General features: G+C 53.2%; 1 protein-coding gene across 9 annotated transcripts in view; it reads left to right on the top strand.

The window, feature by feature from the left end:
• SCN5A (sodium voltage-gated channel alpha subunit 5) overlaps window positions 1-21,108 on the top strand; it is a 92,741-nt gene that overhangs the window by 55,848 nt on the left and 15,785 nt on the right. For 4 of the 9 annotated variants that reach the window (XM_040479825.1, XM_040479821.1, XM_040479816.1 and 1 more), the window contains 6 exons: window positions 2,627-2,800; window positions 4,061-4,417; window positions 7,972-8,418; window positions 9,696-9,857; window positions 12,351-12,471; window positions 13,391-13,545. In XM_040479825.1, coding sequence (XP_040335759.1) covers window positions 2,627-2,800; window positions 4,061-4,417; window positions 7,972-8,418; window positions 9,696-9,857; window positions 12,351-12,471; window positions 13,391-13,545 — 1,416 coding nt within the window. The remainder of the gene's footprint in view (window positions 1-2,626; window positions 2,801-4,060; window positions 4,418-7,971; window positions 8,419-9,695; window positions 9,858-12,350; window positions 12,472-13,390; window positions 13,546-21,108) is intronic. The other 5 variants (XM_040479818.1, XM_040479822.1, XM_040479820.1 and 2 more) reach the window with 2 other exon arrangements.

The following is a 21,108-nucleotide window of genomic DNA, read 5'->3' as shown; positions in this document are numbered from 1 at the left end:
GGAAGGAAGACTCAGGCACCAAAATGTATGCATTTGTAAAGCAATGGTTCACAAGCTTAGCCGGATGTTAGCGTCACCTAGGAAGTTAAAAACAAAAACAAACAAACAAAAGACAACTCAATACCTGGGCCGCACTCCAGTCCAATTTAACTAGAATTTCTGGGAGTGGGACCCAAGCATCAGTATTTTTAAAGCTCCCCAAGTGCCTCAAGTTTGAGAACCAGTGCTCGAATCACCTGGCGATCTAGTCAAAATGCAGGTTCTGTTCGAGCAGATCGGGGCTCTTCAAGATGCTGCGGGTCTAAAGAGCTTCCAGTGATCACTCCCCCAAGAGGCATTCCCCAAGAGCCTCTGCTGTCTTTTTCTTCTGACTTCCAATGCCAGCTAATATCTGCTCTCTTGCGGCCAGAATAGCCTTGCACCCGGGCAAAGTGAGGCAGGGATCTTTCCTGAACTCCCTTCCCAGAAATGAGTGTTAGCATCCGTGGGTCTGTCGAACAGGCCTTAAGAACCCACCTACCCTGGCGTGCTCAGGCAGGTGATGGGGGAGACCAGAGGGCCAGCCGGGGTCAGAGGAAGGGGCTTCCCAGGCCCCACCCTTAGGGGTTCCCAGGGAGACCCAGTGCAGGGAGTGTGGCTGGCAAGATACCGGGCACTGTAGGAGCTGAAGGTCAGAAGCCCAACCATTTGTATGTTTATTCGACAAATGGTGGTGGACTGCCCGCTGGCTGGGCACTGCTCTTGTTGCGGTAAGACAGAAACGGTCCCTGCTGTGGAGATTCCAGTCTAGCCAAATCCGCAGCCACATACACAGTATGTCGGATGGTGGTAAGTGAGGGAAAGAAAAATGGAGCAGGGAAGAGGGATGAGGAGTTTGGTGGGAGGGGGTCATGATTTTAAGCATCAGGAAGCCTCATCCATCAGGTGGCTTTTAAGCCCAAGCCTGAAGGGACCGAGCCTGGTGATTGGGGGAGGAGGGGATGGCCCAGGGAAAGGGAGCGGCACATACAGAGGCCCTGAGGAGGGAACAGCAGGGAGGAGACCAGCGTGGCTGGAAGAGCAGGAGGAGAATGGAGTCAGGGGGATGGAAAGGTTCTGCGTTACAGAACCCGGAGACCGGCTTGGGTGCGGAGGACAGGGGCAGAAGAACCCAAGGATGTCTCCGCACCTGTGAGGGCAGCCCAGGCATTGGAGCTGAGGCTGAGAGATTTGGGGGGCCCTCCCTTCCCCAAGACCACAGCTGGTGGGGGAACAGTTCCCTCTGGGACCGCTGAGGTCACGGGGCCCGCCCACCTGCCATCTGGTCCCCGCTCCACCCACCCCACCGCTGCCCCCCCCCACACCCTGGCCAGTAGCAATCCCTGCCCCCAGCCCACCCCTTATCCAGACAGCAGGGGGAGGGGCTGATGCAGGTACCCCTCCGTCTCTCCTTTAGGCTCAGAGCCCCCTCGGGGTGCCGAGGGCTAGGTGATCCCCTCCTGTTTACTGACCCCGGCAGGCTACCTCAGGCTCCCATCCCTGGCCTCCACCTCCCTCACAGCTGCTGAAGCCCTGGTACTGTCCCCAGGGGTGGTCTGGCCCCTCGCCCACAGAACGCCCCAGTGCCTCCTCACTGCCCTCACAATAACCCCCTCAGCTCCAAGAAGGCCCCAACTTCCCGCCGGCCGTGCCTGCACAGGCCATCCCCACCTCCAGGAGCCACGTCCCCGTCGAGGCAGCTGGCACACTGCAGAGCAGTTGGTTATGATCACGGCTGCCTGGCCCACCACGCGGTGGGCTCCTGGACCGCGGGGCTCTGCTGGCCCAGGCTGGGTGGCCCCGAACTGTGTCAACGAACCAAGGGAAACCCAGCCTCTGCCTCCTGGAGATTTTTTCTTCAGGAGGCAGAGGCGGTTCCTCTACATCTTGAAGCACAACACTGCGTTCATTTCCTGCTTCTCGAAGGTGCTAGCTACGTGTCCCCGAGCACATTACTTAACCTCTCTGTGTTTCCGTTTCCTCGCCTGTAAAATGGGGATAATGATACTTTCCTCGTCGAGTTGTTGGTTGGGTTAAAAGGAGCGTTCCAGCCCGGGGCTGGCACATTGTCAAGGCCTCAAGAAGGGGGGCGCTGGCTGTTACTGCAGTGACGAGAGTTCAGTGCGTGGACAAGGCAGAGCAGGAACAGCAGGGGCAAAGGCCCTGAGACATGAGAGCCCTGAGTGTTGGCGGGAATGCGTGTACTTGGCCCTCGCGGAGGGAGAGCACATCCGGCGGTGACACGGGCTGGAAGGTGTCAGGCTGGGTGGTGTCACCCCCACCTCGGCCTCCCCTGCCCCCAGGTGCCTCCTAGAGCCGTGAGTCTGCCTAGAGCCTGAGGCGGGCCCGGCTCTTTCTGAGGGCCAGGCCAGCGGGTCGCGGGCGGTGAGCTGAAGAGTGAGCTAGGGCCGCAGGTATCCCCGAGGGGCTGGGCCGTGGCCGAGCAAGCACCCACTGGGAGCCGGGGTGCAGCCAGAGCTGGCAGCCCGGGGGGGGGGGGGGGGGGGTTGCCCCCGGGGTTGCAAGAGTCAGAAAGCAGGGCGCCCCTCCTGGCCAGAGGGTCTTTCCAGCCCAAACACTGGGCACCCCGATCTGTGTGCCTCCCCAGGTCTTCACGGGGATCTTCACGGCAGAGATGACCTTCAAGATCATCGCTCTGGACCCCTACTACTACTTCCAGCAGGGTTGGAACATCTTCGACAGCATCATTGTCATCCTGAGCCTCATGGAGCTGGGCCTGTCCCGCATGGGCAACCTGTCAGTGCTGCGTTCCTTCCGCCTGGTACCCGGCTGGGCCCGCTGCAGGGGGGTGGGGTGAGGGCCCCGGGGCACTGAGGCCACCCCACCCCCCGAGGTCACCGCTCAGTTTCCCCTGCTCGGACCCATCGTGCCTTCACCCAACAGCTATTTGCTGGGTACCCCAGCGCTGGTGATGTGGGGGGCACAGAGAGGGGCAAGATTGGAGAGGTTCCTCTGGGGGGACTATTGGGGTGGCCGTCCCGACGACTTGCAAAGCTCTTTGTGGCTCACCGTGCCTCCTTTAGTCCTCATAGAATCCCAGGACAGGAGCTAGTATTACTGCATACCCATTTCACAGATGAGGAGAGCAAGGCTTAAGTGAAACGAATTTCCCAGAGCCACGTGGCAAGGAACAGGTGGGAGCCGGGTCTGCCGACAGCTCCCCTGGGGCTCTGCCCTCCTGGTTTCAGGGTCAGCATGTGGGAACCTCTAATGCACATACAAATCATCTGGGGATCTTGTGAAACCACAGACACTCATTTAGTAGGTCTAGGGTGATGCCACACTGCTGGTCTGTGGACCACTCTGAGTGCAGAATGCCTGAGACGTCCACGCAGGGGGCTGGAGGAGATCAGGGAAGGCTTCCTAGAAGAGGTCTGGGCAATGTTGGGTTCACTGGGGGCTTGGAAGGCAGGATGGTAGGGGCAGTCGAGAAAGTGGAAGCTATGAGTTCTAACCCCGACTCCACTGCCATGATCCAATGGGCGCAGACAAGTTGCCACACCTTTCAGGGTTGGCTTCTTCATCTGTCAAAGGAGGTAAGTGCCGGCCTCGTGTGGTTTTTGGGAGCTCTGAGTGAGGTGAGCCATCCTAAGCACGGGCCTGGCACAGCAGGTATCCAGTAAGCGCTAAGCGCCTGCCCCCTTTCTCCGTGATAACTGAGAGGAGAGAAGGTTGGAGGCAGTTGGGCAAATCAGAGATGGCTTGACCTGATGAGGATGAGTCTGGAAGAGGAAGGACATTCCATGCTGGAGGAATCTACTGGGAAGTTCCTGGAAGTGAGCCTGAGTCGGAAGCTGGTGTAGGGACGAAGAGCAGGGCTGATGGGGGGGGGGGGTGGTGATCTGGACACGGTGACCTGACTCCCAGAGCAGCGCCCAGTGAAGTTGCCCTCAGGCTGTAGAGAGGAACAGCAGTGTCCGCTCTTGGGGAAACGTGCCCACAAGCTCCCTGGGTTTTCAGGCGGGAGCTAGTGGGGCAAGGGTGTCCGTGGGCAGCGGGACAATGACGCCTCCCTCCCCAGCTGCGTGTCTTCAAGCTGGCCAAGTCGTGGCCCACGCTGAACACCCTCATCAAGATCATCGGGAACTCAGTGGGGGCGCTGGGGAACCTGACGCTGGTGCTGGCCATCATCGTGTTCATCTTCGCCGTGGTGGGCATGCAGCTCTTTGGCAAGAACTACTCGGAGCTGAGGCACCGCATCAGCGACTCGGGCCTGCTGCCTCGCTGGCACATGATGGACTTCTTCCACGCCTTTCTCATCATCTTCCGCATCCTCTGTGGGGAGTGGATCGAGACCATGTGGGACTGCATGGAGGTGTCCGGCCAGTCACTGTGCCTGCTGGTCTTCTTGCTTGTTATGGTCATTGGCAACCTCGTGGTAAGTTGGCCACACGTACACCACACACACACTCACCCGCCCGGTCACCCATCTGTCCATTCACTTAGCCTTCCTTCCATCCATCCACTCGTTCACTCGGCCTTCCATCAAACCGTCCATCTACCCATCAGTCTCGCATCATCCCTTTACCCGTCCATCGTTACCTGTCCTTTCGTCTGTCTCCTCATCCACCACCTCTGTACCCATTTACTCATCCACCTACGTGCTGGTCACCAGTCCATCGATTCACTTATGCGCTCATTCTTCCATCCCTCTGCCCGTCCATACGCCTCCCGACCCAGCCACCAGTCTACTTACCAATCACCCACCCGCCAACTCACCAGTCCATTTGTCCACCTCTCTGTCAATCTGTCTACCCAGTTACCAGTCCTATCTATTCATTCACTCCTCCGGCCATCCCCACTTCCTCCTTCTTTTACCCCTCCGCTTCTCTGCCCATCCAAACCCATCCATCAACCCCTATTCGTTCATAAACACACACGCACACCCCTACCTATTCATCCATCCATCTGTCCATCCATCCATCACTCACATTCTTACTCTCTTATCTGTCCCTCCACTCATTAATCCACCCCACATCCATCTGGCAACGCACTCATCCATTCACTCATTCACCAGTCCTATCCATCCACCCATTATCCGTCCAGCTCTCTCCTTACTCACTCACTGATCCATCCATCCATTCACATCACTTTTCACTTGCTTTTTCCTTCAATCACCCACCTATTTACCTGTTTGTTTATTATATACTCGTTTTATATCCCTTAACTTATTTATTGATTCATCTACCCACTATTATATTAGTTATTTACGACCAATGATATATCACATCGTTTTTCAGTTCAGCTTAACAGCCATTTACTGAGCCCCTGCTGCATACAAAATATTGTGGCAGATGCCGTTGGGCATGCAGAGGTGAATGTGGCCCTGACATTGCTCACCAACGGGAGAGTGGGGAAGTGGAGAGTTCAAACAGGCCGGAAATAACTGTTGATCTGGTTAGAAGGATCAGAGGCATTAAGGAAGAGCCCATGGGCACTGACCCCCTCCAGCAGGGGAAATCAAGGAAGGCTTCCTAGAGGAGGATTTGGAGCAGACCTGACAGGTGATGCTAGAGTGGGAAGGAGCAGAGGGAGTAAAGCACAGGTGTAGCAGGTGGTGGCCCAGGTAAGGCAGGGCCCATGGGAGCTCGTATGTCATCCTGGGTAGCTATGCTGGCAGTCCCTGCTACCCTGTCATGAGGGACCCAGGCCTTTGTTCCCATGTCCACCTGTCTGTCCTAGAACATGTGCTTCTTGCCTTGTATCTTTAAATGTGGGGGATTCTGGAGTTGAGGGAGATCAAAATTCCAAATGCCAGAGAATGAGCTCTTGGAAGAGGCAAGTGAGCGGTTCAGGAAGAAGTCACTGTCCACTGCAGACATGAAGCTACCTGCCTGAGCACACAGGTGGTCCGTACGTGCTCAGACATCACACCCACACGGTCTGACTCCTGTGGTGTGGGCCGTGTAGACTCACAGTATAGGGCTTGTGGTTGGCTCAAGTACCGTGGGCTGTAGGCTCCAGAGCCCTTCCCCAAGCCTGCCTGCTTTCTCCTCCAGCGTGCCCTAACCATGCAAGGGTGGGCCCGGCTCAGATTGGGATCAGGCTTCCCCCAGCCCCACAGGTGGAGCCCAGAGAGGGGGCAGGGCATCGGTACACAGTGCACCCCCCTCCTTTCTTTCTGCTGGCCGCCCCTCAGGATGGAGCCTCACTGAGCCCTGGCCCAGCCCCGGGGCCACCAGACTGTGTATTCCAAGGAGGACGTGGGTATGCCAGGCTCTCAGCCCCGGGGCCAGGCCCGCTGCCCTCACACATACAGCCCTGCGATTTCCTAGCAGATCTGCCTGGGGATAAGAAGATTAGAGGCCGCTGGAGGAGGGAAGCTAACGCAGCCCACACAGCCCCCACCCTGGTCGCCTCAGGAATTGGGCCGCTGCCGGGCGTGGGTGGAAGCGAGATTGCCATTGAAATGGGAAGTCATGATCAGGCAGGGGCTGGGGAGCGGCAGCGTGATTGACGGGGAAAGCACTGGAAGAAACCAAGCCTCAGAAGCAGGCCACAAGGGAGGACCTGGTGCCTGGTAAGGGTGGGCAGGGCTGCCCAGGCACCCCCCCCCGCCCCCGCCTCGCTGCCCCCCAGCCTAGACCCCAGATACCTGGAGGCGAGGCACGGGCGAGGGCAGAGGGTCCGGGCTGGGCAACTGGGAGCAGAAGCAGGCCAGGCCTAGGCCAGTGTGGCCGAGGCCAGGGGCCAGGCCAGAGGTCAGTGTAGACAGCAGCCCTGAATCACATCACGTGCCCCACCCCCCCAGGGGTGACATGAAAAGGGCTGCCTGGTGTCAAAAGTGATCATCTCCCCATGTAGAATGCCAGATCCTGCTTCTCAACCTTCCCATACTGTCCTTGTGAATGTGCACTCCTTAAAGGCGTGTTTCTGACTCCCGGCGCTCCAACTTGACTGCTGCTTTCTTCAGAATTCTCATCCCTAGCTCTCTGGCTGGCACGAGGCATGTCTTAGGGGCTTGTGAGAAGCCAGAGAGGGGCCCAGAGTGGGTTACTAGTGAGAACTGCACACACATCGTCACACAGCTCCCTGCCGTGGGGGCCCCCGTTGAGGGAACTCCCTTCTGGGGGCAGCTGGGAGGGAAAAGCACCAAGCCCCGCCCCCCCCCCCCCAGGTGGGGAGGTTGTGTCTCTGGCCTGTCAGCCTGACGACACGTGTGGGAACAAGCCCACCACCATTTTCACTTACCCTCCACGAGGCTGGGAAATGGACCCACCCTCTTGTCACCCTCTTGTCACGCAGCAAAAGTGCTCTCTTTTTTTTTTTTTAACAAAAGCTAAAGCTTGGCACTTGCAGGATGGTTTAACAGCGAGCAATAGTCCAGACCATGCAAAGAGAGACGGGTTTTGCACACCTCACTTAAGGAGTCTCTTAAGGACACAGGTCCTTAAGCAGAAGCCCCAGATTTTCAGGTGTCGAGCCGGTTCAGGGGCCCATCACCAGCCCCTTCTTCGCCAACAGATGTAGAGGTCCCTTCCCAGGAAAGTCTCCGGGAATTGCAGACTGCTTCCGGGTGGGATTCTGTCTTGTCCCTGGTGATCCCAGACTGGATCCCGCTTCCCAGGGAGCAACGCTGTGCCCCTCCTAACCCCACAGTCCTCCATTACTCCCAAGGTAGCAAGGCCCCGTTGCAGGCCCCGTCTGGATGAAGCCATGGTTCTCCCATTGACCCTGGGCCTGAATGCCTTCAACTCAGACTGTATCCGAGCCTTTGGGAACAGGGATGGGGACTGGTCTTTCATTTATAGCCAAACTCACTGTGTTCGAGACAACTGGAGCGTTAGGATGAGGGCCCAGGGCTCGCGCCCAGAGCTGCTTGCTGCGGCAGTCCTGAAGGTCTTTCGGCCTCAGTTTCCCCATAACGGACCCGAGGCCCGATGCCTCTGGTGTGGTGCCCGCCTCGATGAGCCGGGGCTGTTGCCTCCACAGGTCCTGAACCTCTTCCTGGCTTTGCTGCTCAGCTCCTTCAGTGCAGACAACCTCACGGCCCCCGACGACGACGGGGAGATGAACAACCTCCAGCTGGCCCTGGCACGCATCCAGCGCGGCCTGCGCTTCCTCAAGCGGACCACCTGGGACTTCTGCTGTGGGCTCCTACAGCGGCGGCCTCAGAAGCCCGCGGCCCTTGCCGCCCACGGCCAGCCGCCCCGCTGCGTGGCCACCTCCAGCTCCCCACCCCCACCGCCCCCAGAGCCAGAGAGGGCGCCTCCGGCCCGCAAGGAGACACGGTTTGAGGAAGACAGGCGGCCAGGCCAGGGCACCCCGGGGGATACAGAGCCTGTGTGTGTGCCCATTGCCGTGGCTGAGTCAGACACAGAGGAGCAAGAGGAGGAGGAAGGAAACAGCCTGGACACAGAGGAAGAGTCCAGTAAGCAGGTGAGTGCCCCCCGCCCACCTGTGCAGCACCTGCGCATACAGGGCCCAGGGCTCTGCTGTCCAGGGCTCCCAGCCTCGCTCCGAGCAGCTGCCCCAGCAGGAATGGGATGGGGGTAGACGACAGGCCACTCCCAAAGGGCAGCCTCACACAGGGGTGCTGAGGCCAGCTGTCAACCCTCTCTTCCCAAGCCAGCCCGGAGGGGACCTGGGGACGGGCTACTGTCCATCATTCATCTGATGCTAGCCGTGAGAGCTGATCGCACGGAAAGGGGAACCAAGGTACGGCAAGAGAGAGGCTTGCTAGGAGTTCCTCGTGCACCTGCGACAGAGCCAGACATCCTGGACCCCCAACCGGAATGTCCTAGTGGGGAAGGAGTGCAGTCTCCTGACCTCGCCACCGCCCTTTCCCCTCCTCCCAGGCCCAGGGCTAACGCTGAGATTTAAAAATAAGCCTCCCTGAGATGGCAGGTGTCAGAGACAGCACTATCTTATCTCCCAACCTGTTATTTTTAACACTTAGGACCAGAGTCTGGACAAAAGAGACGGTGCCCCCCGCCCCCTCAGTTTTCCCGTGGCCTGAGCCAGGCTCAGATGGCTTCTCCTTAGGTCTTCAGGTCAGACAGTGAGTGGTTCTCTGTCCGGTTGGGCCCGTCCTGGCTGCTTCATTTAGGCCTGCCCTGAGCGGCTTTGCGGTGAGGAACAACGGTTCCCTGTGTGTAGAAGTGAATCTGAGGCTTCGGGCTAGCTTCCACAGCTTTCTGCCTCCCAGCGGTCCCGGAGGCCAGCTTCCGCCCCTTGAGTCAGACCAGGCTGCGGGACAGTGACAGTATGAGTTGGGAGAGGGCAGTGTGGGTGTTGCCAGGACCACGGCCTCCAGTTATCTCCAGGATGCTCCTTTTCCTTTTCCTTTCCTTCTCTTGAGCCTGTTGACTCTGGCTCCCTGGTGTGTGTGTGTGTGTGTGTGTGTGTGTGTGTGTGTGGAAGGAGTGCTGTGGGAACTCATGGGAGAAGTCAGCGTATCCTTCCTAAGTGGAGTTGCCAGCATTTTGGAGCTGGGCATCACAGCCCAGCTGCACCCTTCCAGGGAATGGGAGGAGGGGGAGATTTATGCCAGGCTGGCCAGGAGCCTCCCAGCGGCCCGCTTCCGGCCCTGGAGGCCCTTGATCTTCAGTGAGAGGAGGCCCCATGAAGAGGGCAGGAGGCAGTGTTCCAGTCCCGTAGGCAGGGCCCTGGAAAACACTCTGGCTGGGTGGCTCACGGGCTGGGGGTCTCTTCAGCAGGAATCCCAGCCTGTTTCCGGCAGCCCAGAGGCCCTCCCAAAGCCCAGGGCCTGGAGCCAGGTGTCAGAGACCCCCTCCTCCGAGGCCGAGGCCAGTGTGGCTCAGGCAGACTGGCGGCAGCAGCGGAGAGTGGAGCCCCCGGCCCCAGGGTGCAGTGAGGTAACGCACACCTTTGTCCCTGAAGCCGGCCGGGTGCTGCCGCTTGGACTGGAGCCAGGCCGTGAGAGGCCCTGGCGCACGCTTGCATTTGCTGGTGGGAACTGTAGTCGCTGTCACAGGCAGTGTGGGAAACCCGTCGGCGGAGGGGAACGTGGGCAGGACAAGGGAGGGATGGCTTGGGGCACAGGGCTTCCGGGAAATTCTGGAAGCAGCCAGCCGAGACCCCTGATGCAGGACTAACCCTACACCTCCCTGTGTTCACCCCTCCTCACTCGGTTCCTGTGCTTTGCTCCTCTCTGCCAAACGTTTGTCCTATGAATTACCCCATCCCAGGGAACTTCAGGGGGCCCTGAGAACAAGTTCTTGGCACATTGCCCACCCTCCTTGACACTGGCAGGAGCCCTCTGGTTTGCCACAGGCCCCACTTGCCTGACTTCATTCCAGCACCTGCCTGGCCCCTGTAAGCATTGGAGCCGGCAACCCCTGAGCTAAGGGACCATGGCTCTGCCCACTACGCCCCCGACCCTGCGCACCCACCCCCACTCACCACGGAAGGGGGAGGTCAAGCGTTCAGAGACAGTGCTCCGTGGCTCTTGCCCTGCAGCCTGGCCCTGGCCGGCAGTCGTGACTTGCCCCAGCAGAGCACTGCCCATTTTGCCGGGTCCCTGTCACGGGATGGGCTCGTGGGAGGCCTCGCGATCATGGTCATCTTTGGAGCACGAGCGCCCGCTACAGTCTTCACCCTGACGGTGCGGGTCGCACTTCTCCCCTGGAGGGTCTGACACAGAAAGGCACCTGGAAACAGGAGGGGCACAAAAGTCGCAGAGAAGGGGGCGGGGGGGGCTCTCGTACTGGAATGTTGAAACGTCTTCCTTTCCTCAAATCAGTTCGTGGTGGGACCCATCAAAGGGAGAGAGAAGTGGGCTGGGTTTTCCTGGGAGAAGGACCCCTCATCTCACCTGCGGCGGGGTCCTGAAGGCTTGGCTCCCACCGGATGCCCCGCGGACTTTACGCAGCTCCGGTGTCTGAAAAAGTAGCACAGAGACCTCCTTGGGCTCATGCCTTTCCCAGCTCCGCTGCATAGTGAAGCTGGGGGCAGAAGGAGGAAGCCCTCCAAGGCACAGGGACCCCAAAAGGGCCACGGCTCCTCCCTACACCCGGGCCCTCTCGACTTTCCCACCAGCGTCCAGCCCTTCCCCATCACAAACACCAAAACTTAAGAGGACTTTGAGAAACCAGAGGAGTGAGTCATGGGAGGAAGGGAAGAGAAGGCAGCTTCAGGAGCAGAGGCAGGCCCGGGAACTCAAACCAGCTCATCTCCAGGCGGAGCTGGAGATGCGGGCTTGCCCACGTAGCTGGCGGCGTAGATGGGATCCGAAGCCATTGAAGGCTTCCCTTCCTTCTCAGAAGCCCCTGCCTCGGCCGTGCCATGGCTGTCTGTAGAGCAGGCTCCTAGAAGCAGAGTCTGAGACAGGCTTCCTGTGCAAATGATTTACCGAGGGAGCGCCCTCAGAGAAGCCGATAGGGAAAGAAGTGGAAGAAGCAGGGTGAGGCCACGGAAGAAGCTGCGAAAGGCCAGTGCTGGATTCAGGCCTCAGCCTGGTCCGCTGGGAGCCCTGGAGCTTGAGCTGCACATGGCCTTGTCCCACCCCAAGGCAAGGGGCTGGCCTTCTGTGTTCCCATATGGGTGCAACACTGTCAGCCGCCCTTGGCTTGGGCTGTAGCCCCCACGCCATTACCAGGGACGGCCGCCCCCGGCTGAAGACCATGCTCTGGAGAAGGAGCCAGCTAAGCAGCCGGCGCTCACGGTGCCGTGGCTAAGAGGGAACCGGGCAGGGCACCAGCAGGCTCCACTACTGCGCCCCTGCACGCTGGAACCCACACGAGACTAACACAGACACTCACAAGGGCAGGCTGCGTGCACATGCCCGGCTATAATCAGGTTATGCAAGGTCAGGGCAGCAGAACCCCGCCTAGCGGGGCAGGGACGTTTCCAATCTTTTCTTGCTTTTACTCCAGACTCTCCCTGTGAACTGGGTGAGAAGTGCGGGCTGGGTTGCTGGCCTGTTCTTTGCGTGTCTGACCCCACACCTGTATGTGCCTGTGCTCCTGGTCCTGACTCTGTTCCCCTTGTGGCACGTCTGTTGGCTCTGTGTGCCAAGCCGCTACCGTGCATCCTTGGCCGGACGTGTCGGTGTTGCTGCCCGTGTCCGTTTGTTCCCAGCTGGATGCATTTCCCGTCCCCAGTGCCTTCCCTCCCCACACACCCCGCTGCACCCCACACTAGACTCCAGCACAGACTCAGGACCCCCGAGGGGCCTCAGTTCAGCCCGGGGCAGGTCCCCACCCTGGGCTCAGATTTCCAGGGTGTGTAATGGAAAGTAGTCTGGGCACCTTCCCTTAGGGAGCCCCCGGCTGCCCCAGACTCTGGGCTCCAGGCTGAAGGCTTCCTCATGGCCCTCAACCCACCCCACCCCACACCCCTGCCCACAGACTCAGGAGGACAGTTACTCGGAAGGGAGCACAGCAGACATGACCAACACTGCTGACCTCCTGGAGCAGATCCCTGACCTGGGTGAGGACGTCAAGGACCCAGAGGACTGCTTCACCGAAGGTACTGCCCGGCGTGGCCCTTCGCCCCGGCCTCTGCCCCGCCCAGAGGGCTACTGGACGACCAGTAGCAATTTGGGGCCAGGGGCCATGTGGCTCCACACCCTGTCCCTGATGCTTGCCCTCTCTACCCCATTCCTCGTGACCCCAGGGCCCCTCCTCGTGCCCAGGACTTGAATCACGGCAAGTCTGCCCGCGGAGTGCTGGGCTGGGCAGTGTGGGTCAGCGGCACCGAGGACCAGCGACGTTGCGTTGGTAGTCGTAGTGACACTGTGTTGGTAGCACGGCAGGAACGCCATCGTCTTCACCTGTGCCCCCAGGTGGGCACGGTGCCCGGCACGCAGTGGGCCTTCTGTAAATACCTGTGGGTGTGACCTGTGGCCGTGCTGGTCGCTGGCGTCTGTAACTCTACGGATGGGTGGTGTATCCGCAAGGCAGCTGGGGCTAAAATGAGAGCCCGCCCTCCGCGTGGCCTGTCGTCTGGGGCTTTCAGTGAGCGGTCTGCCCTTCCCAAGGTTCAAAAACTGCAAACATGGACAAGGCCCAGGGACAGAGCACCCCAGAGCACCCCAGGGGTTCGGGAATATTTCCCCAGGGGGAGAGTTTCCCAGATGAGCAGAGGAGAAGCAGAAGCCCATCCCAGCCCCAGCCTTCCCCCCACCCCAGACCTGCCAGGCCCTGTAGCCACTCGCTGGGTGCCCGGTCCACGCGGCCTTTCCCTCGAGTTCCTGCTGAGCGTGGGCCCCGAGGACAGCACCACGGTGCTTCCTGCCGTCCACCACCCCCGCCCACCCCGTTCATTACTCCACAGCATACCCTCTTTCTCTCAGTCACTCCTTCCACCATCCGACCTTCCGCCATCAGGCGTGGGCGTTGGCAGGCCCCGGCCTGGGCCTGACCCCTCCCCCTCCCCACCCCCGCAGGCTGCGTCCGGCGCTGTCCTTGCTGCGCCGTGGACACCACGCAGGCCCCGGGGAAGGTCTGGTGGCGGCTGCGCAAGACCTGCTATCGCATCGTGGAGCACAGCTGGTTCGAGACATTCATCATCTTCATGATCCTGCTCAGCAGCGGAGCACTGGTACCCTCCTGGGGATGCAGGGTTGGGCAGAGAGGGATGGAGGAGGGGAGGAGGGTGGGGAAGGGAAGTCTCCCGCTGGAGAGGCTGGGGAGGAGACCGGAAACTGGGGCAGAGCCTCTGCTGAAGATGTGCTTCCCCTGCCCCACCCCGCCCCGGAGCGGGAGTCAGCCCACAAACTCCCAACACCAGGGCACGTACGGAGGTCAGAGCAGGAAGGGCTCACAGAGGTCATCTTTCCAGACCCCCGTGTTCCACAAAAGGGGGGTGATTTACCCCCAGTTCACAGCACCCAGCTGGCATAGGTCGCAGGTCACCAGCCTCCTACCCCCCCAAGCTCCGGTGACACACCCAGCTGCAAACAGCCCCATCAGGCCGTTTCAGTGCAGGTAACAATGCTGGCTGATGTGACACCGGTGGTTTCACTTATTCCACGTGTTCTAGGGCGAGAGGCGGTGCTCTGCAGTCTACACGGTACCACCTTGGATCCTGACGATAACCCTTTGTAAAAACGTTAAATAACTTGCCTAAGGTCCCACCTCACTCAGCAGCAGACGTGGTATTTGAACCCAGGCAGGCAGATCCCAGAGTCCTGTGTCTTGACCTTCTGTTCGTTCAAGAGGCCTTTTCTAAGCTCTCCTGGTATCTAGGCCTATGAGCCATGGGGGGCAGCAAGAGGAGGAGACCCCAACCCCAGCCTCAGTGGCTCAGAGTCTAGTTGGGGAAACCAGATTCAGTGGGTTTGGGGTAGAGATCAGCTCCAGAGAGACAACGGAACAAGAATGGAGTAAATGGCTGGGAGGTCAGGGGGACTGGAGCGATCAGGAAGATTCCCTGGAGACAGCAAGTGCAGCTGGACCATGGAGGACAAGGAGGTTTGACCAAGCACCCGATTCTGACCTCTCAGTCCGTCTAGGAGGAGATGGGACAGCCCTGGAGAGAGTTCTAGAAGATGCTGGTGAGCAGGGAGACAGGTGGTCAGGCAGGCAGAAGAGATAGTAACTTTCCTGGCCCAAGGGAGGAAGCGCTTGATATTGCTGGGGAGGTGAGAACCCCACGGATGAGTAGCAAACGGGGAATGCTTTGAACTATAGAGCGAGAGAGAGGGGCACTTTGACCCAAGGCTGTGTGCCTCCACTCTGTGCTGCCTCCTGCGGGGGCAGGCCATGGGGAGGCACCGCGGCTGTCACTCCTAAATCTCTGGGCCCACCCTATTCTGTACTGCCCTCCCCTGTCCCAGAGTGGGCCTGGAGCCCTGACTTGCAGGCTGCATGCTGTTTTACCATCGGCAGCTAGAGCCAAATCTCCGTAGGCTTCAGAGAAGGATGATTTGACAATATGGTAACGAGTTTTGTTTTTAAACAGCCACAAACAAGGGCAGCCAGAGCCATGTAGTCTGGGCTGTGGAGGAAAAACTCAGCCTGGCATAAGTGAGGAGGAGTTTTGGCAAGCAAATGGTGAATCTAATCAGGGTAGACAGCCAAGCACAGTTTAAAAAAAAACCACGTCGATGATATATTGAGACAAAGAAGTCTGAGCGTGTTATTTAAAGTTATAAACTCGTTTAACAGAAAGCAAACTATATATCCCTTCCAAACTGTTGGAGGGAATTTTCTTTTAAAGAAAACAGAGCTCTTACAGCAAAAGATAGGAGAAAAAAGAAGGAACAAGGAAACATGAAACCAGGAAACAGAAAATAATATGGCAGAGGCGAAATCAAATGTGTGCTTTAATAATAACAGTAACTGGATAAACTTCATCTTTTAAAAGGAAAGGACTCTGAATGGATTTCTTTTAATACTTATTTATCTATTTTGAGAGAGAGAGAGAGAGAGCACAAGCAGGGGAGGGGCAGAGAGAGAATCCCAAGCAGGCTCCATGCTGTCATCGCAGAGCCCTACCCGGGGCTTGATCTCACGAATAATGAATTCACGACCTGAGCCAAAATCAAGAGTCAGATGCTTAACTGACTGAGCCTTCCAGGTGCCCCTGAATGGATTTAAGACAAAAACAGGGGCACCTGGGTGGCTCGGTAGGTTAAGCATCCGACTCCAGCTCAGGTCATGATCTCACAGTCCTTGAGTTCATGTCCCGCGTCGGGCTCTGTGCTGACAGCTCACAGCCTGGAGCCTGCTTCTGATTCTGTGTCTCCCTCTCTCTCTGCCCCTTCCCTGCTCATGCTCTGTCTCAAAAATAAATAAAAACATTTAAAAACAAAACAAAACAAAAACAAAAAAACCCTTCCACTATGTGTTTTTAAATGACAAACCAAAATGGTGTCACTCAGAAATATTAAATGTAAAATAATAAGATATATCAGGCAAAGGTAAATACAATGACTACAAAACTAAAGTGTTTTTGTTTGTTAACATTAAACAAGGTTTAACTCAACATAAGAAGCTTGAGATAAAACCAAGCAGATCCAAGCTATAATTAAAAAAAAAACTATTATAAATATATTTTTGCTTGGGATTGCACAGCACTTATATCAAACAAAAACCATTAGAATAAAAAGACAAGAAAAAAGTGGCAACAGTGTAACAGTACAGGGAGATTTCACCACACTATTAGTTCTTGACAAATCACATAGAAAGAACAAAACAACGAGAGATCTAAAATATATGTATATATAGTTAATTAATTTTATCTAACCTAATAATAGAAATAATAACATTTAAATAGCACCCACTATGTACCAGACCCTGTTGTAAGCATTTTACAAAGATTCATTCATTTGATTCTCACAATAACCCTAAGAGATAAGTACTAGTATTAAGTCTATTTTACAGATAATGAAAGTGCTAGATATGGCAAAAATAGAAATAAAAAAAACAATAACAACAATAATCCTTAAAAGTGTAAAAGTCATTCTTAAAGTTTGGGTCAAACAGAAAATAGTTTGGTGGTAGGTTCATCAGTGTTCATTATATTAGTAAGTAAGTAAATAAGTAAAATATAGAGGCTACTCATGGACCAAAGATGACAGTGTGTTGTAAATCAGAGATTATGATTCAACCAATTCTGTCCGCTTGAGATCTAGAAAAATAAGAAAAAAAATTAGAAGGAGAGAAAAAAAAAAAAAAAGCTGGCTGGGGGAATAAAAAACTAGAAAATAATAATACTGAGAGTACTGCTTATGGGATGCAGCCAAAGCTGTAATAAGAGGAAAATTCATAGACTTAAACACTTTTATTATTAAATAGAAAGAATGTAAATTGATTAATTATTTAACTCAAGAACTTACAAATATAACAACAAAATTATCTTAAGGAAAATGAGGAAATAATTAATAAAATTTTAAAAACAAATTAATCAGAAAATAAATAATAAAACTGATATGAAATTCCAAAGCTGATTCCTTGAAAAATTAAAATAATAAAACAGATAAACCACTAGCTAATCTGATCCCTCACATCTCCAAGCATTAATTCTTCTGCATTCTCAAGGAAGAAAATAATTCCTATCCTATTTAAAATATTCTAGTGTGGGGCACCTGGGTGGCTCAGTCTGTTAAGTGCACAATCTTGGTTTCAGCTCAACTCATGATCCCAGCGTCATGGGATTGAGCCCTGTGTTGGGCTCCACACTGAGCATAGAGCCTGCTTAAGATTCTCTCTCCCTCTGCCCCTGTCTCCTGCTTGTGTGCTCCCTTTCTCTCTAAAATATAAAATAAAATAATAAAATAAAATAAAATAAAATATAAAATAAAATATAAAAATGTTCTAGTCTATGAAGAAAGTCTATACATGCTTTTTATGTAAGTTAAATAATGTTGATTTTTAAAAACCAGTTTTCATACACCATATTTATAGTGATGCGAAAATCCTGAAATACTTGCAAATAAGATCCAACAATATATTTTTTTAAGTAAGTACATCATAGCCAAGTATATTCTAAAATGGCAGAATAATGCCATACTAGGAAATCTATTTATATGAATAGGACAGAGATGAAAACCTTAGTTACCTCAATGAATGCCTGACTTTTAAAACTCTAGTAAGAATAGAAATAAATTATATTTCCTTAGTTTAGAGAAAAACTCATTCTCAAGTTAGCTTCTATTATCATCATTAGTAGTACAGCACTTGAAACATTTTTATTAAAGTCAGGACTAAGAAGATGATTTAACTAGTTTTTAGCGGTTGTTCCATTATTTAGTAATAATCTTGAAGCACTAGCTGCCCAATTAATCAATAAAAGTAAACATAAAAGATAAAAATTAGAAAATAGGAGAATTGGGGGCACCTGGGTGGCTCAGTCCATTAAGCACTCAGCTTCAGCTCAGGTCATGATTTCACTGTTCATGAGTTTAAGCCCCACATCAGGCTCTGTGCTGACAGCGTGGAGCCTGCTTGGGATTCTCTCCTTCTCCTGTTTTTCTCTGCCCCTCACCTGCTTGCACTCTCTCTCAAAATGAAAGAAAGAAAGAAAGAAAGAAAGAAAGAAAGAAAGAGAGAAGGAAAGAAAGGGTGGAAGGGAAAGGGAAAGAAAATAGAAGAATTGGAGTTAAGGTAGTCAAGTATAAAATAAGTTAAAATAATAGAAATAAATATAACTGAAGCATTACTTGTAGATAATGATTGCTAGAAAAATTTTAAAACCTATTACATGGCCAGTTATAAAATAAATACACAAAGAATTGTTGCTGCTGTTTTATTCTAACAGAAACCATTTAGTCATAAGTAATATTTCTGGAATAGTCCTTATTTGCCAGACATTGTAAACACAAAATAAGTGGGAATAAATATTGCACGAGATGTATAAGAGGTACATGAAGAAAACTCTAAAACTTAGCTAAGCAGTGCAGAAAAAGACAGACCAATAAATATACTATAAATATACTCTGCTCTTGGGTAGGAAGATTCCATGTTACATCCTAATGCAGTTAATGCATTAAGTGCAATAACGATAAGTTTGCAACATTTTTCAGGGAATTGGACGAAAGATTGCTAAATTTTATCTTGAAGATTACTAAAAATGGCCAGGAAAATTCATATGATAGTAATTCAAGACAGCACACAGAGAGGTTCAGTAAATTTAAGCAAAGACAGAAATGTAGTTTATGTGATAAAGTTGACTTCTAATCTGTAGATTGGAAGTGTATTCTTTAATAAAGCGTTATAGCACTGACAAGCCACTCTGAAAAAAATATTAAAATGGATATTTGCTCTTCACCAAAATATATTGGATTTTTAAAGTTGTAATATAAAATAATGAAACTAGAAAGTTAAAAAGAAAAAAGAAAAGAAGAGTCATCTTTTGTCTTAGCCTTAGACTAGGTAAGGGCTTTCTTAACGTGATACTGAAGGTTTTAGTAGGTGAAAATCATAATGAATGATATGATTACATTAGATATAATAATAAATGAAAATGAAGTATGGAACTTCAGTACGGTAAACAAAAATAAACAAGATCTTTTTTTATAGGTGGAATTTTTTTTGCTTTTTCAAGTTTTTATTTAAATTTCAGTGAGTTAACATACAGTGTAATATTAGTTTCAGTGTAATATTAGTGATTCATCCCATATATACATGCTCATCACAAGTGCCCTCCTTAATCCCCATCACCTATTTCTCCCATCTCCCCCCCCACCTCCCCTCCAGCAACCCTCAGTTCGTTCCCTGTCATTAAAAATCTGTTTCCTGGTTTGCCTTTCCCCCCCCCTTCCCCTATGTTCGTTCATCTGTTTTGTTTCTTAAATTCCACATAGGAGTGAAATCATATATCTGTCTTTCTCTTACTGACTTACTTCACTTAGCAAAATACTCTCTAGTTCCATTCATGTCATTGCAAACGGCAGGATTTCATTCTTTTTTATGGCTGAGTGCTATTCCATTGTATAGATCTACCACACCTTCTTTATTCACCAGTCAATGGATAAACTAAACAAGATTTAAAGGCACACAACTAGGACAAGTTGTATATAACAAAGAATAATGTCTCTGAATAAACCAGACACTCAAGTAAAAAAAAAAAATTAGAGATGAACAGGCAGGTCGCACAAAGACTACTGCCCGTATCCAAGGAAATGATGTCAGCATGGCCAGTAATAAAATACATGAAAATGTAACCAATTGCAGTTTCCATGCCTTAGGCTAGGAAAAGTGACGAGAAACCCCAGCACTGGCAGTGGCGTGGGGAAGAAAGAGCCAGCTTCCTGAACTGTGCAGGGAATGTCTATTGGCTTCCCCTGCTGGAGATCCTGTTCCCCATCTGTACCAAAAGTACACCTTGGACCCGGCACCCCAATTCTGGACATGGATCCTCAACAGATAATCATTCACGTTGTTCGCTGCCATGTTGTTTCTACTAGTGATAGATTGGAAACAGCTGAAATGTTCGTCCATAGGCATGTGAGCTCAGTAAACAAGAGTTATGTGCAAATAATGAAACAGGATGCGGCCTTCTAAAAGAATGCTAGGTAGATACTGCAGGTCACATTACAGAGTAGGTAAACACTCACAAGAGATTGTTTAGTGGAAAAAGAAGCTTAAAAGCAGAGCATATCTTAGGAAATTGGGTGCTGTCATACGCACACAAATAGCGAGTGTTGAAAAGAATGTTCACCTAAATGTTAGCAGTGGTTACTGTAATGTCATGAAATCAGAAGGGCCTCCTGTTCTTCTTTAGGATTTCTAGGTTATTTAATTTTTTTGTAAGAAGCACACATTTTTGTAATCAGGAAAAAACACACACGCACCTACTTTTCATCTTGAACAACTCCCAGAGTCCATTTTGGGACCTGAGTTATCCTGTGTCCTGTCTACGCTGATTGGGCTAGCCATATAGATGCCTGGGCAGGGCACACCAGAGCTGACAGCGCTGGCCACCGGGGGCCCCAGTGACTCACTTGGGCCCCGCGGGCAGGCAGGGAGGCCCAGAGCAACAGGCGGAGGTGGCTCCCCGGGGCCCCCAGTGACGTGTTCAGTTGCCTAGACTGGGATCCCCCGAGCACACCAAGCGGGGACAGATGGGGACAGGAGGTGCAAGAGGGCAACTGGGACGGGGCAAGGGTTCCTCTGTTGGCTCAGGAAGCGGGGCTGAGGCGGGAACGAGGCGGTGGACAAAGACACGTTCTGGAGTGTTAGGAACACTCTAGAGTGTTAGGAAGCGGGAGCTTCCCGATCCCCAGGATAACGAGTCGCGCATCCTCCAACCATCTTCTTGACAAACCGCCTTCACCGGCGCTTACCGGAAATTTTCCTTTGGATCAGCTCTCACTGGCTTTTGTGTCTCTACATAAACGCATTGGAGAGAGAGCCCTAATGATCGTTACCACTGGAAACCAATTTCATTTCCCGTGAAAAGTGGGTAACCTCGTAAAGAGAGGAACGGCGCAGTGGAATGAAAACAACAAAGAGAGGGTTTACGGTGCTCTCGGCCGAAGGGCCGTGGGCCGAGCCCGCGCCCACTCACGCTCCTTGTTAACACGGGGGATCAGCACGTCCGAGGAAGGTCTCAAGGGTGCGCTGGCTCAGAACTGAGCCTCGCTCCTCGGTGGGAAGGGAGAAGCCTTCTCACCGCACGTTGCGCCTTGCTGTCCACGTGCCCCACGAGACCCACGAG

This window comes from Herpailurus yagouaroundi, unplaced genomic scaffold (genome assembly GCF_014898765.1).
Source record: "Herpailurus yagouaroundi ecotype Mexico unplaced genomic scaffold, PumYag 159, whole genome shotgun sequence".
Taxonomy (NCBI): domain Eukaryota; kingdom Metazoa; phylum Chordata; class Mammalia; order Carnivora; family Felidae; genus Herpailurus; species Herpailurus yagouaroundi.
Note: the sequence above shows the minus strand (reverse complement) of the source record. Positions and strands in the feature narration are given on the sequence as shown.